The sequence below is a fragment of the Pocillopora damicornis genome, chromosome 9, assembly GCF_964200805.1.
Source record: "Pocillopora damicornis chromosome 9, jaPocDami1.2, whole genome shotgun sequence".
In the NCBI taxonomy this organism is placed as follows: Eukaryota; Metazoa; Cnidaria; class Anthozoa; order Scleractinia; family Pocilloporidae; genus Pocillopora; species Pocillopora damicornis.
This window is the reverse complement of record NC_142678.1, coordinates 23,574,908-23,590,137: the sequence shown is the minus strand read 5'-3', so window position 1 is coordinate 23,590,137 and position 15,230 is coordinate 23,574,908. Positions and strand designations below refer to the sequence as shown.

Genomic DNA, 15,230 nt, shown 5'->3' with positions numbered 1-15,230 from the left:
AATCAAGGGAGTTTTCATCCGCGTCACAGTAAGCGTTGTGTATTTCTAGGTGTTGAAGTTGATGTTATATCCCTTTGACCGGTCATTCACGTTTGCTAGAGTGGTCTGCAGAGACAGACAATCGCTGACGGAGCTGGACGTTTTTATGCAGCTTGGTGTCATCAGCGTATAGCGCTGCCCTCATCCCGCCTACAGTTTCACCCGGGAGATCGTTAATAAAGATCGTGAACAATAATGGCCCTAACAGGCTCCCTTGCAGGACGCCGGAAGTAACCGGGGCCCATTGCGATGCAGCGCCGTCCAAAACTACCCTTTGAGCTCGACCCGTTAAATAATCAGCGAACCATGCAAGTAATTGTCCCGAGACCCCATACGCCCTTAGCTTGGTCGAGAGAATGGTATGATCGACTGAGTCGAATACTTTCGCAAAATCCAAGTAAATCACATTAGTTTGAATGTTCTTATCCTACTAAGTAGTGGATAACATTTTTTGTTCAGCTCTGCAGGTTTTCTACGATCGCTTGAGCACTTAAGTGGTATCTTCGGCCTATTTCGGAGTAAGAATTTAAAAGAAAATTAAGAAAATTCGTTTTACAGCATTTTTATACTTATTAGATGACAAACCGATCCTTAATTTCATTTTTGATGTGCCTAATCCTTCGCCCTTCAGGAACAAATAAATCTTATGCAAACTGAATCGTTACAGCAATTGAAAAACGATTTCGATCACATACGTTCAATAGAATAGCAACGGGAACTCAAAATTTCTTCCATCCATTTTTACACATTTCTGTATATCTGTGTATAGCTCTGTTAAGCAGTGTATGGCTCTGTGTAGCTGTGTATAGCCTTGTATAGCCCTATAGTCCTGTATAGGTGTGTATAGCTCTATTTAGCTGCGTATTGTGTGCGTATAGCTGTGTATAGCCCTGTATAGCTATGTATAGCCCTGTATAGCTGTGTATAGCCCTGTATAGCTGTGTATAGCCCTGTATAGCTGTGTATAGTCTCGTATAGCTGTATAGAGCCCTGTAGAGCTGTGTATAGCTGTGTATAGCTATGTATATCTCTGCATAGCTGTGTATAGCTGTTTATAGCTGTGTATAGCCCTGTTTAGCTGTGTATAGCCCTGTATAGCTGTGTATAGGCCTGTATAGCGGTGTATAGTTGTGTATAGCTCTGTATAGCTGTGTATAACCTTGGATAGCTGTGTTTAACTCTGTCTAGGTGTATATAGCCCTGTATAGATATGCATAGCTCTGTATAGCTGCTTATACCTCTGTATAGCCCTGTATAGCTGTGTATAGCCCTGTAGAGCTGTGTATAGCCCTGTAGAGCTGTTTATAGCCGTATCTAGCCTTGTTTAGCCCTGTATGTGTGTGTAGGGTGTTGTATGTAAAGCACATTACATGTATTTAAAGTATAGGACATAATATGTATTGAGGACATAATAATAGCCCATACATGATGTTCCTACCCTATTTCCGCCCGTGTTTACCCTCGGGCGCCCGTTACGTTGGTCACGCAATAGTACCTAGTAACTAGTCCCTACGTGTAATTAACATTCAATCAATATGGCGGATAAAGGAGCATTAGAGAAGGACACCTTTCTAAAGTCAATTTGTAAGTATTTTCTATCCATGACTATTTTTATGTAAGCGAAGTAGTGTAAAATGGTTAATTGGTAATACAGAAGTGAGGAGGCTGATTGTTTCTGTCAGATTTTATTGTCACAATTCGTAATTTGGACATCCATGTGTCAAAGTGATTATGCCGCTGTACATCGGTAAACGGAATGAAAGATAAATGAACTGGGAAACCCGCTGCCATACAATTACCTTATCTGGTCATATGGTTATGAGACTCTTTATGTAACACAACCAAAGAAGGAAGAACGTTTGAAAGTTAATTGTCTCTAGGTATTACATGTCTCTGATGTAAATGTGACAGATAGCAGCCTGGTACCAAATTTGCAAACAGTGGCAAATAACGGAAACAATGTCAAGAAAGGAAGGGTGTTATTTTCATGAGTATTTAGTTGAGTCTGTCAGTTTTGAATAAAGGGTGCTTTTATGATTATGAAGCTGAAACACGAGTTCTTTTGCTACCTTTAGTACACTATTTATGGGATCGGGATTTGACCAGAAAGTGCTAAATGTCTTGGATTTGGTATTTGACTGCTCCCTTGGAGCTGAGAATCACCTGAGTATGGGATTCGGGATATGACTGTAAGTCAGAAATTTGAAAAAATGGTCATTACCCCAGTAAACTGACTAATTGCCTAAGGGAATCAACTGAGCAAATTTTAGCAAGTGTCAGGATCATAGTGGCATGCACTAAACTGTTCCTACTGAATGGGGTGTAAGTCTATCACAGGTTAACCAAGAAAATGCTCTCAGATATCCTGCTGGGTTAAAGTATTTGTGTCCCACCCTGTCCTGAGGGAAGCTTCTATTCAAAGTTCTGATCATATCTACCTTAGTAAGTTCTCTCTGAAATAATTTTTTCTTCAATGTTGATGGTGAAGTGCCCTTAATAGAAAAGATCTGTATGCTTATAAATGTCAATTTCCCTCTCATTCTTTCGGGAGTGGAAGACCTATAAATTTATTTTGCTTGCCACAGTGTTGGGAAGATTAGATCAGGGAATGCTTGTGATAAAATAGTGTTGAATGTAAAAAGTATTTGCTTTATTTGTCAGTAAACAGAGGTCCAAACAAGAGGCAGATAAAACCAGCTGGTAACAATTCTCTCCTTCAATTGGCTCTTGGAGAGGACAGTGAAGACAGTGAAGAGGATGCAGATTTTGAGCTTAATGATGATGAAGATGATGATGAAGGTGCTGATATCCCTCAGACTCCTTTAAGTCTCTTTGATTTTGATTGAAGGGTTTAACAGATCTCGTTTTGGTATTTTATGGTTTTTTCCTATCATTTTTCTTAAAATTGTCCCATTCCCTCAATACAAAAGTACAATTTTGTTGTTGAGCATTACCCTGAATTTGTCTTTTTGCTAAATTTTGTATTTTGTTCCTTTCAGTGATATGTGATAAGTGATTCCATTTTGTTCTTGTTTTGGATCTTTTGGAAGGAGAGCATTTTAGACCCAGGCTATTGTTTTTTCTTATCTAAACAGAATCTAGCAGAACAAAGCTGTGGTGAAAGCAGGCAGAGTTTGCAAAATTTTTTGCCTTTCATCAAACATCATTGTGACGTGATCCATTTTTTTTTTTTTTTCATTGAAATTCCTCATTAAACTTGGTTAGGCAGCATCTTTCTTTTTAGCTTTGTTCTAGAATCCTACTCAAACCTTCTTAATTTTGAAGTCATTGCTTATGAATGAATACAAAGAATATCACAAAGGTTAATTGGCTCAGGCAAATTCTGGGAAAAACAATCTAATCATACCAGAACTAACAATAGTTGAAGCTTTCAATTCCTCAATAAAATGAGAGAATTTCTTACCCTACATTTTCAGCTTATCACATCAATGTTTTAACAACACCATCTGCCAAACTCATGGATGATGTTTGCCCTTATGCAGTATTTAATATGCTGCATTTTGGCTGCCTCTATGCCTTAACTTACCTTTTAAATAATGATTAATTGATTTATTGATAATTTCTGAAAATCAAGCCTAGTGATTTGCCCAGTTGTAATTGCATGTTATTCATCAGGAGGTTCTGGTTCAGATGAAGAGACTGATATAACAGAGCAGCAAGATAAAGGTCAAGTCACCAAAAAAGTACAAGAAGTAAGCGAAGATGATGATGATGAAAATGACGTTGACGACGACGATGATGATGATGATGATGATGAAGATGGAAGTGAATCCTTGACAGCTGTCAGTGCTCTTACTGTAGGTGACTTGATAGAAGTTATGAAAACCAAGGCTAAAGCTGTCACCAGTCAGCCAAGCTCAGTGGTAAATCAATTTAAAATTCTATCAGTTCTATTACATGCAAAGGGGCATCAGAGGCTAGATTCAAATCCAATTTTATTTAATTTATTTTTTGTTGAAATATCCTGTAATTACTTTTGCTAATTAAATTATTATTTCTTTACGAAATGTGATAAACAAACCACAAAATATAGTTAGCAAATGATATGACCACCCCCAAGCAAACTAGGCAAACTACACATATAATGAATGTATATTTCTTTGTAATCATAAATCCCTCATAATCATGTATTCTGTATTAACTGCTGTTGAATATTTGTCTCAGATGAAACAGTTTGTACCTATTGTTAATGCTAAATTTTCTTTTCTCTTAATCCTGATTATGAGACAGTTAAGAGACATTTAAGAAACAAAGGAAATTGAGGGATCAAATAATAGTATGCAAAGTTTTACCTGAAATTAATAATTCTAGCATTCACATACTCTCATCAAGGTTTAGATTTTATAACAAAAGGCTAAATTAATGCACGAACAAAAGATCAATATTTGCTTGAAAGCCTCATCTATGACCAATTGATAATTGTTTGAGTCTCTTTTGTATTTAAAATACTTGCAATAACTTGTGGCATGATATTCACAGCCTTCTTGTAATTGATCCCCTAATAAACTAAAAACAGAATCCTGTAAGGCTTTTCATACTATTTTCTGAATGTAATTACTTCAAATAATCCATGATCAATCAAAGTCTGTTTAGGAGTCAACGGTTTTATTAATCAGTTTCAAACATTTTTCCTGCAGGCCTCCAGTGAAGTTTCAGCTTCATCCAAGAAGGTGGACATATTAATTTGTGGAATCTGCCTGGATGACATTAGGTAAGTGAATACTTTTGAAAGACTTTGATACTTTAGCTTTTAGTATTTTTTGCTTATTAAATTAAAATTCCCAAAAGCTGATAATAAACAACATGTAGTACTGTTGTTACATTTTCACTCTTCCACGTATAATTAATGTAGAGTTATTGTCAACATTTGACTTCATTTTGAGTTGATGTTTGTAATAACAATGTTTGTATAGATAATATGGGTAGTAAGGACTCTTTAATCCATGATTAAGGTAAGTTTCCAAGAGCACTGTTTAACATACTGGTACCAAGTTTTCAAAACAGATGAAATTTAAAACTTCTTGAAAAGTATTTCTAACTGAGATGAAAAGGTTTAGGAAAAAGATGGAAAATTGTGATGAAATCATAGATTGAGGAAATGAACTTTCATTCTGTATAATTCCCATTAAGTGTTTAATTACCTTGCTTCAAGGGGTTTTATGCAAACCAAGGTTAATTGTGAGGTGATATCATAGAAGAATAAAACCACCAATGGTAAATGAACCAGGTTTGCAACAAAGCTGTGTATTAAAGCTGGTAATATGTGGATTAATAATTTTTGTTTGCTGCTTTGTTCAAAGCTTATTCCACTTCCAATAACTGGAACCTTGGCTTGTTCAAATTTTATGAACTGATATGAACCAAAATCAATGTCTGTTTTATTTTTGTTTTACATATATATTGTAATTATATCCTTGGTATTTTTAATCATTTGATCTCAACTCCCTAAAAATCAAATCTTCAGTTTCCCCTGAAGGTCTCAATAAGATAGAGATGATTATAGTTACCATTGAAATAAAGTTATACATTGAATTTCACCATTATTTTGTATTTATTTCTAACACAATCTTTTTCAAATGTATTACAGTGATGAAGGGGATGAAATAGTGGAATGTGATAACTGTGGAATCACTGTTCATGAGGGTAACAATCCATTACTGTCATTGCTTTTCCTTTGTGCACCTGGCCATAACTTAAATACTAGAGGATGAAAAGTTGACAAGAGTCTGTCAATGGTAAACTGATATTCCCAAAATGAGTTGCCTATTAAATGGTTTCCACACAATTACATAAAAGTGGTCAGGGGAAAAACTCTCTGAGGTCAAGGAGAAAGCTGTAACTGTTTTTATTAAAAATGTTGAAAAAGGTCACTAAAAATGTCTTTTTTTACCTTTCTGATTTTTTGGCTGCAAAAATGTCACTTGTGAAAAATTTTGTCAATGAATGGAAAGGATGCTTGTGAAGGGAGTTTGGATTTAAAAAATACTGTAAGTTGCATCAGAAAGAAATTTATATCTATCATGGAAAGTCAGAATAAGGCAAGGAATTTTGAAAAGTGAAGTGATGTATAGTCTAGTTATCAGTGAAAACTAATCTGTAGCACTGGTAAGCAGCTGCCTTGATATAATGTGATTGTTGTGATAGGTTGCTATGGTATCAACGATGAAGACAGTGACTCTGGAAAAAGTAATGATACAGACTCACCTACAGAACTGTGGTTTTGCGATGCCTGCAAACTGGGAGTTCAACCAGTGAGTAATCAACACTTTATCTTCTTTAACTTGTGTTATGCAAAACATATGTTTTAATTGTTTTTATTTCATTCTTATTGTTACCTTATGTTGTTAATAGGACTGCGAGTTGTGTCCAAATCTTGGTGGAATTTTCAAAGAAACAGACACAGGCCAGTAAGTTGAGAAGAGTAGTGATTTCATATTATTATAGTTTGTATGATCTTAGGATTCTTTTTGTTTTGCTCAGAAGGGAATGTAAGTTGATAAATTGATGTTAATGTTTCCTATGAAGGATTGTATAACTGTCAATGAAAAAACTCCTTTTTCTACGGGTCATTGCAGTAAGCAGTATCACTACATGCAGTGAGATGTAAACCATTAAGTATGTAATGCTCTTTGAATGTTGTATGTCCAACAGATGGGTTCATTTGCTGTGCGCTCTCTATACCCCAGATGTGGCATTTGTTAAACCTGAGCAGCTTCAGTGCGTCACACTATCAGAAGTTCCTCCTTACAAGTGGGGTGCAAAGGTAAATAATTGCAGCAGTAGAAAGATCAACAGAAAAGTGTGATCCCTGAAAAGAAGTTATGACTGGTTCAATATATTGTGAGCTTTATTCACTTTTGGCCTCCATAGGATTGTACTCTCTGTGAAGATGAGCGGTTTTGCAGGACGGGGGTGTGCATTGAATGTGATGCTGGAATGTGCAGGACATACTTCCATGTCACATGGTAACTAACACAATACAATGTGCTGCAATGTCGAGAAACCAAACCTTAGTACTTCTCACTTAAGTGACTTCAAAATGGTTTTTGTTCCTCTTGATTCTATCAAAAATTGTATGTTGATTTAACCACTGACCATATTTTTTCAGAATATTATAGCAATATCTTATTTATATCAGATTTCTTATTTATATTTGCATTTAAGATCAATGCTAAAACAACATCAAATGCTTATTTTTATTCCTATTAGTGCTCAGATGTATGGACTTTTGTCAGATGTTCCAGAAGAGTGTGATGAGGTACAAAAATGCTCTTTAAATATACTTCATAATTCAATGAAGAGGTGAGGGAAAAACAAGTTTGAATTTCATGAAAATCCTTAATGCTAGTAAATGTAATAATTAGTGACTGAGTTGTACTCTCAGGTAGCTTACTACTGGTTTATTATATTCTTAGATATGAAAAAAGATGGTGGTGTTTTGTAGGTTTTTGTAAGTTGTAGTTCTGTGTACTTTATTTTCACAGGATGTTGCAGATCCTCTATTTGCGCATTCTCAGGTAGCTTACAACTGGTATATTGATTTCTTAGATATGAAATAAGATGGTGGTGTTTTGTAGGTTTTTGTAAGTTGTAGTTCTGTGTACTTTATTTTCACAGGATGTTGCAGATCCTCTATTTGCGCATTGCAGGTTGCATGCAGATAAAAAAACAACTGCAAACAGGGTAAGATCACACCAAAAATTGTGGAATTTGCTGCTATGAATAAAGAGCAAACATAATTCATAATTAGCTCAATTAAAAAGTAAAAGACTCAAAACACACCTATATTTTGTACAGAACATTACTTTTAATTACTGAGTGATAAATGTGAGCTTCTGTCTTGTCATAATGCTTTCTCCTTTCCTAGAGACGCCAATGGCTAGCATACCAGTCACGCTACAAAAAAGCAAGTGAAAGGCGGTCAGCAGAGGACAAGGTATGTTAAAGCTATTTCCCTTTCAAATGGAATATTTCCAAGTAATTCAGAAGGACTGCTTTCAATGATGAGTTCTTTCTTTTTTGACAGGAAAGAGTGAAACACTGTTTGGCTAGCATCCGTCAAGAATTTCAGGCAAAGCGAATGAAAAATCTCACAAAAGTTTTCAGTAAGTGTTCCAAAGCAGTGTCCATACAGTGTATTTTTTATTTCAAACAAGCATATAGTACCACGCCTATTTTATGTAAGATTGGAGAAATGTCAACATCAATGTGTCAAAGATAGGTTTGTTTCTCCTTGAGACATCTTTTATCAAAGAAGTGTTCAAAATTACTTGAGGAGGCTTCCAGCTCATTAATTGGTCTTGTAGGTGAATTTGGATTATATAGGTGAAAAAAAAACCTTAAATTGTGAAATAAGTGTTCTTTTAAAACATGTTTTTCTTTTTTCTTTCAAAGCTCCCTCAGAAAAAATTCCTCGACTACTGAGCACATGTCCAGGAGGTGAGAAAGCCATCTTAATAATAGCATATATGTATATATAAATATTGAGTTAGGGAAAAAACAGAGACCACCCTTTCATACCGACAAGCCTGTTTATATATATATATATATATATATATATATATATATATATATATATATATATATTCCCTTAGAACGCACAGGCTGTCAGCTGAAGGCTTAACACGAAATTATCACTTGAGTGTTTGTTTAACAAGGGTTAGTTTTGCTGATTCAGATAGAAATTGTGCAAAGCATTTGCATAAAGCATATTTGATTGATAATTTTGTTTTTACCTTGTGATGGCTCTTATGGTATGGCTTTCAATCACTGCCAAAATTCAAGTTTTATTTTCAACACTCAAGTTTCATTTTCAACAGCCAAGTTTCATAATTCAACATACAAGTTTTATTTTCAACATTCTAGTTTTATTTTCACCATTCAACATCTATTTTCAACATTCGAGTTTTGATTTGAACTTCACACTTGGCTGAGTCGTTTATGCCATACAAAATTATCCCCTGATTCCATGACATATTTGCAAGAAAGCAATACTGAAATGCTGTGATTGGTACAAGATATCCAAATGCTGTGACATGATTGGTGCAAGACACATACCTTAAGGCAGCAATCTGATTGTTGTGAGATGCATACCCCTATGTGGCAATCTGATTGGTGCTTAATACATACACTTATGAAGCAATCTGATTGATGCAAGATACTTCCCCTAATGCGGCAAACTGATTGGTGCACACACTAACATAGAGTTATTTTTTTATTTATTTCTTTTAGATAACTCAAAAATGACTCTTGTAGGCATAACATGTCTCTATTTCTTAATGCGTTACTCCTAATACCTTTCAGTATTACCCAAATAAGACTGCTCAATCATTTATAGAAGAGGTTGGATATTTTACTACAGGCTGACAGAACCACATGGCACTTATAATTTTGATACTGTCTTTATAGTTAGTCAGGTTGATCCAAAAACATATGAGAAGCTTGACATTTTCTATTTTAAATTAATTTTCCAGCATGTCGTCAGCTTTTCAAGAAAGCACAACTATTGGGCTACACTACAGGGCAGGTACTGTTACAATAATTAGCATTTAAAAGGTCTCATGCTAAACCACAAAATAGGTACTGGGTAGACTGGGGTAAATAGTTACTGGGTAGACTGATTTCAGAATATAACGGTGCAACAACTTTAACAACTTTATTTTTTATTTGTACCCAACAGTTATACGTAAATTACTGCAATTATAAACAATATAGATGATACAAGTTACCCTTAATTAGAGAGATAGGGCGGCCACACTTAAGTGATCAATTGATGGATATTAGTGCTACTTACCACTCAAACACACACACACACCCGCATCTACATAAAACAAAAAAAGCAGGAAAAGAAGTAAATAACAGGAGACGTTCCAATGTTTCATCTGTCTCCTTCCAGTCAGTCGAGCTCATAACTCAATATACTATTCCTTCTCCAGAAACGAAATGTTAGTGGGTAGTGCGTGCATTGTTTGACGTTTGGATAGTAAGTTTAGGAAGGTCAAACTCCACAGTTGTAGTGTAATTTTGTTCATAACTGTGTTGCCTTTCCTGACAGGTGGGAATTATCACTTTATCTTTCAGAGCCAGGGTGTCATGAATGTTCGTCGCAAGTGGTTTGTTCAACCAGCTCTCACTAGCGAATTTGTGAACTATTACCATGGTAACATCGTTGTTTGTTTCCTTTAACTTTTTAGTCTCCCGTTATTTTGTGTTCCTTCACTTTTATGAGCATAATTCAATTTCGACTGCATTTGCCGCAAGTTCTGTCTTTCATCTGATGAAACCTTTCGAAATATTAGCAATTATAGTACTTTCAAGTGCTGTCCTTATGCCAAGTGTACCTTTTTTTGTAGTTCTTTGGTTATTCCCTTTCTTACGGTCATAGTATTATCGTTACTCTTCGTGTATCGTCTTTCCTAGATCGAAGTGCCAGATTGAAGGAGATGCAGGAGCGCCAAGACGAACTGAGACTGAATAACAAGCGATTGCAGCAAGAGGAACAAAATTTAAGAGAAAAGTATCAAGCGGTAAAGCACTTGATGTTTTTTAGAGAGTTGCTGCCTTAAATGGTTTGTCAATTTCACGAGTTTAAAGTTTAGTTATCATTAAAGATCTTCGTATGGTTTTGATACTATGTAGAAACAATGGTTTATGGATATGACGAGGGTACATTGTTTTGTTTTCTTTCTTTAAATAACATTTAATAAAGACAGCATCATCAGTAAATAAATTAATTTTAGTCGAACTTTCGAAAAAGACAAACTTTAAAATTCTATCAAACACTGTGTTAATGCTATTCACTTTATTTTACGTTTGGTTTTTTAGTTCTGTTTGTTTCTTTTTAATCTAGTTAACGGAAAGCGTTCAATGTCTGGCTGAAGAAGTCCAGGAGAGAAGAGACGAATCATTAGAACTTCACCATGTTCTGTGCAAGTTGGCTGCAAATGTAGGACAACGTACTTCGTGCGTCTTATAAATCATTAGAACTTCACCATGTTCTTTTCAAGTTAGGTGCAAATATTGGAAACCGTAGTTCATTTTTCCTATTCATTCTGTTTTCTTGTTTACCTCCTTCTGTAGTTGGAAAGGAAAGGGAAATATATTTTTTTTTTCCTTCAATCATGAGTAAGATTAATCAGGACTTGTTAGTGTTAGAGGACAGACCTATGCTCCTTATCATGAATCGTGAATTTTACTATTTATTTGTTGAAGTAAGCAAGAAAGAAGCTCAGCGTTTACGGTATTTTGATATTGATATTGAACCAGTCATTTCTCTTATTCTGATAACTACAGACCGCATAGCAACTTTTTTACTGTGTTTTTTATTTCAGGAGTTAGCTAAGCCACCCTTATTAGAACTCAAAAAGCCGAAACACTCAGCATCGCAGACGAGGATTAAGTCACTTAAACTGAACGTGTAGGTGAACGTACTCCATAGTATGATTTCCTTGGTAGATTAGGTTGCGAATACACAGATAAAAGCATGCGCATTAAGCACTTCAGACAAATTTAGCTCTCTTAGTGGCTCCCTTCATTTGATGAGCATCTGTATGTATTTGTTGTGGGTTATATTTCAGTTGTGCGACGTGTAAAACAACAGAGAATCAACATCAGCTGGTGCAGTGTGACACGTGTCATCATCATTATCATCTTGGATGTGTCGATCCACCTCTAACACGCATGCCCAAGCGTTCAGCCAAGTGTTTGTGGTAGGTTATGAGAGCGACAGTTTGGAGACTGAGATTAGGGGGGAGGGTCAAGCTTCACCATGTTTAAAGTGAAAAGCGTTTGATATCTAGGGACCTTTGTATTAACTTTATTCTTACTTCTACCACATACTCATGACTACCCTTGCTACAGATGATTAATTCCTTTCAGCAGTTCTTTTAAGGACCACTTATCTGTGTGTGTTCCGCGTCAGTTACGGAGTCACAATTTCAGTAGCTGCATAACTGATCGCAAGTTAACTTTCTTGTCTTTCTTGACTTTTTTGTCGCTCTCCTAAAGAGAGCGATGTCGAGAGAAACGAATACGGTACAAGAGCTTTGGCCAAACCCTCTGCATAAGTATTTGCGCTCTAAACCGTGAGAATGATATGTATCTTGTGTCAACAGGCAATGTTCAGAGTGTGACCCAAGTGAAGATGATGAAGAAATGGAAGTAGATCCACAGGACACCACACCCATCTCTCAATCGCGCCACAGACGGGTCATCAAGGAGCCGAGCAAATTTACTCCTGACAAGGGAGAGGTAAGGCCTAGTACTCGTACGTGTTGTTTAATCATGCTCTCTTTTTCTTATTAGCTTAAGTGTCACAATCAAAATAATAGAGATAAACCACTAAAAAGAGAAAATGGAGAACTTTTTTCTTATTTCTATTTGCAGTGTAAGGTTTATTATACATAAGACATATTCGTATAGGAAATCAAGCAAATAATAGCTCTGGTGACCGAACCGATATCGATAATGGGTGACAGCACTAATTACATCTGGTTTTCCTCTTTTTAAGGCAAAAAAGCGAAAACTGAAGACGGTCAAACGGAAAAATCCCACAGCACAAGCCGAAGATGTGAGCAAAGTGAGTGTTTACTGATTTAGGTTTAATTTGTACGTTGCATTCATTATGCTCTCTCAACTTGTTGTAAAATGTGAGTATGTTCTTTTTCCACATGAAAACAAAATACATAGAAAGAATCATGGCCCAAATTCTCACTTAATACTGTATATCTTAATAAAACTGCAATGCGACCAAAACGTACTTAAACAATTAAAGGAATAACGGCAAAAATTACCAAAACTACTTTTAGACATAAAATGTGATAAGACCTTTTTAAGTGTTGATACCTTTGGTTTGTGTTACACAGAAACCTAAACTATCATCCGACTCAGAAGCAGCACCAAAACGAGGACGGCGGCCTGTGAGGAGAGATCCAGAGGGTGCGGACCAAAAAAAGAAGCCAGTGGATGTGCGGACTGAATGTAGCGTGTGTAAACATAGTGGAACCAATGCTAATCTTGTCAGGTATAAATCAAAATTATCCTACCGTCTTGTCATCAGGGTTTACCGTATATTCCGCGTAATTTATCGCTGTATCTTTACTCTCCAGGTGTGACAATTGTCAGCTGTGTTATCACTTTCATTGCCTTGACCCTCCAGTTAAGGTAGGTAGACTGTGATGGTAGTTCACACAATAAGAACTGGCACGTGGCCTTTAGTTTGCGTGCAGCTCAAGGAGAAAAACACTAAGCCAAGAGAAACCAGTGATTTGGTGCTACATAATAGAGTATAACTGCAGAAAAGTGGAGCTGGTCAAAAAGCATGACACAGAGGCCTCAGAGCCCATCAGTTGTTTCATTAACAGCTTCTTCAAATAGATAAAAGTCACATGATGCGTGTGGACAGACGTATAGTTTAAGTAACTTTATAGAGCAACATATCCTTTGCTGTGTGTAAATAGCTTTCTTACTTTTGTATTTAGGTTAACCCCAAGAACTAGTAATTGAGTTATCCAGTCATTCCTTCTGACGAAGGGCTAACGCTCGAAACCTCAACTTTGAAACTCTTTATGGTGGTCAATTTACATTATGAACGCAGTTGATAAAACCAAATGATCTATTTTTACTCTCCCACCGACGCGGCACCACAGTTTCTTCAGAAACTTACCCCCTTTAACCCCGAAACTGCCGTTCATTATCCATTGCTGTGTGTTGATAGCTTTCTTACTTTTGCATCACGTGTAGGCTAATCCCAAGACTCGAGGATATCAGTGGGTATGCAAGGAATGCGATGAATCGGTAAGTCCTGATTCTTACCAAATAGTCTGCCAGCCAAAAAGGTTCTTTGTCTTCTTATCGGAGGAAAACTGAGGGAACTCAATTTGAAATAAAAATTTACTTGTATGAGTCTGTGAAGGTGAATTTTGTAGTAAAATAGTGAGTGTGCTTAATCTTGTAACTTTTTGTCTTTAAGGAAGGGGAAAGTGAAGATATGGATGTTGAAGAGTCGAACACGTCTGATGCGAAAACAGACAAAACATCGAAAGAAGGAAACGAAATCAGTGAAACATACACACAAAAAGGGGAAGAAAATAAAGAAACCAGTGATGATTCTGTAGATCATTCCTCGGTAACGAGCCCTGAGGAAAAAGACAAGAAAGTTAATTTATGAAAGACTTCTTAATTATCTGAGCTCCATTTTATTTAACTTTATGAAAAAAATTTTAGAAAAATCTAGATATCTTTCAAAACTAGAGCATTGTTGTCATTTAGTTTGTTTGTTGGATGCTTTTTGATTATTAGGTTATTTTAACAATGTTCACATCTAACCGCTCTTGTAGATTCAGTCAGCAAAGAACCTTAAGACCATCAGGCCACAGAATTAAATGCGAAAGCAACTCAAAGTGATTTGGTGTTACTGTTCAGCGGACCACTCTCGCGTCATTTACATTTGCTCGTATTAAACGGGTGGTCCAATGCATTGCGGGCTCCCTCTTTAAGTTTACAATTGCTAGGCAGTATCAGCCTTTTTTTCGGTTTGTTATCAAAATTATTCCTAAGCCGTCATGACTCAGTTTTCGTTAACGTATATTACCTTACTTGATATCTACCGTGCAAAGAAGGAAAAGAGGGGCCAGGAACATTTGGACCCAAATAAATCTTGGTGCTTGGTGTAAAGGTATGACAGCGTCCTGATTCGGTTTGTTAGAAACGCGACCAAGGCCCAGGATTTAAAATTAAATAGTAACTTTTCAGTTAGATCATGTTCTACACTTTTTCTGCTCATTAATTAGAGCGGAATTGTTTGGACGTTTTTCCGTGTTTTTTCATTGAATTACGTTTTGCTACCGCGGAGATATACCTTCGAATTTCAAGAATTTAAATACCTTGACGTATAATCAGAAAGTATGTTGATGACATTCGCACTGATGATAATTGTGGTGTGTGTTGTTTCATGAAAGCCTCATGTTAACTTCCACGCAGTTACCACAAGGAGATAAACATGTTAACTGTCTAAGGCAAAAGGAAACCCAAACTCCGTTACAGGGAATGGCTTATTTTTATTGACCATGTATTTAGGGTTGTGGGAAAGCCTGTGACACCCAAGGAATACAAATATTCCGTTCCAACCAGTAAAAATTATGTGTCTCTGGGAAAAACCACTACCAATTCCT

The 15,230-nt window shown here is 36.2% G+C and overlaps 1 protein-coding gene across 2 annotated transcripts; it reads left to right on the top strand.

Moving 5' to 3' along the window:
* Positions 1 to 1,475: 1,475 nt before the first annotated feature.
* LOC113667882 (PHD finger protein 14-like) lies at positions 1,476 to 14,737 on the top strand. 2 transcript variants are annotated; one of them, XM_089182913.1, is made up of 27 exons: positions 1,476 to 1,623; positions 2,701 to 2,838; positions 3,676 to 3,923; positions 4,698 to 4,771; positions 5,648 to 5,703; positions 6,205 to 6,311; positions 6,412 to 6,467; positions 6,712 to 6,823; positions 6,931 to 7,025; positions 7,270 to 7,318; positions 7,545 to 7,577; positions 7,678 to 7,743; positions 7,928 to 7,996; positions 8,087 to 8,165; positions 8,455 to 8,499; positions 9,534 to 9,586; positions 10,141 to 10,219; positions 10,480 to 10,586; positions 10,910 to 11,005; positions 11,391 to 11,476; positions 11,637 to 11,768; positions 12,174 to 12,309; positions 12,569 to 12,637; positions 12,924 to 13,081; positions 13,167 to 13,221; positions 13,801 to 13,854; positions 14,030 to 14,737. In XM_089182913.1, the coding sequence occupies exons 1-27, from the start codon at positions 1,575 to 1,577 to the stop codon at positions 14,225 to 14,227; spliced, it is 2,499 nt and encodes an 832-aa protein (XP_089039039.1). In that variant the 5' UTR covers positions 1,476 to 1,574; the 3' UTR covers positions 14,228 to 14,737. The 2 variants fall into 2 exon arrangements, with proteins under 2 accessions (XP_089039039.1, XP_089039040.1); XM_089182914.1 differs by lacking the exon at positions 7,545 to 7,577.
* The last annotated feature ends 493 nt before the right edge of the window (positions 14,738 to 15,230 follow it).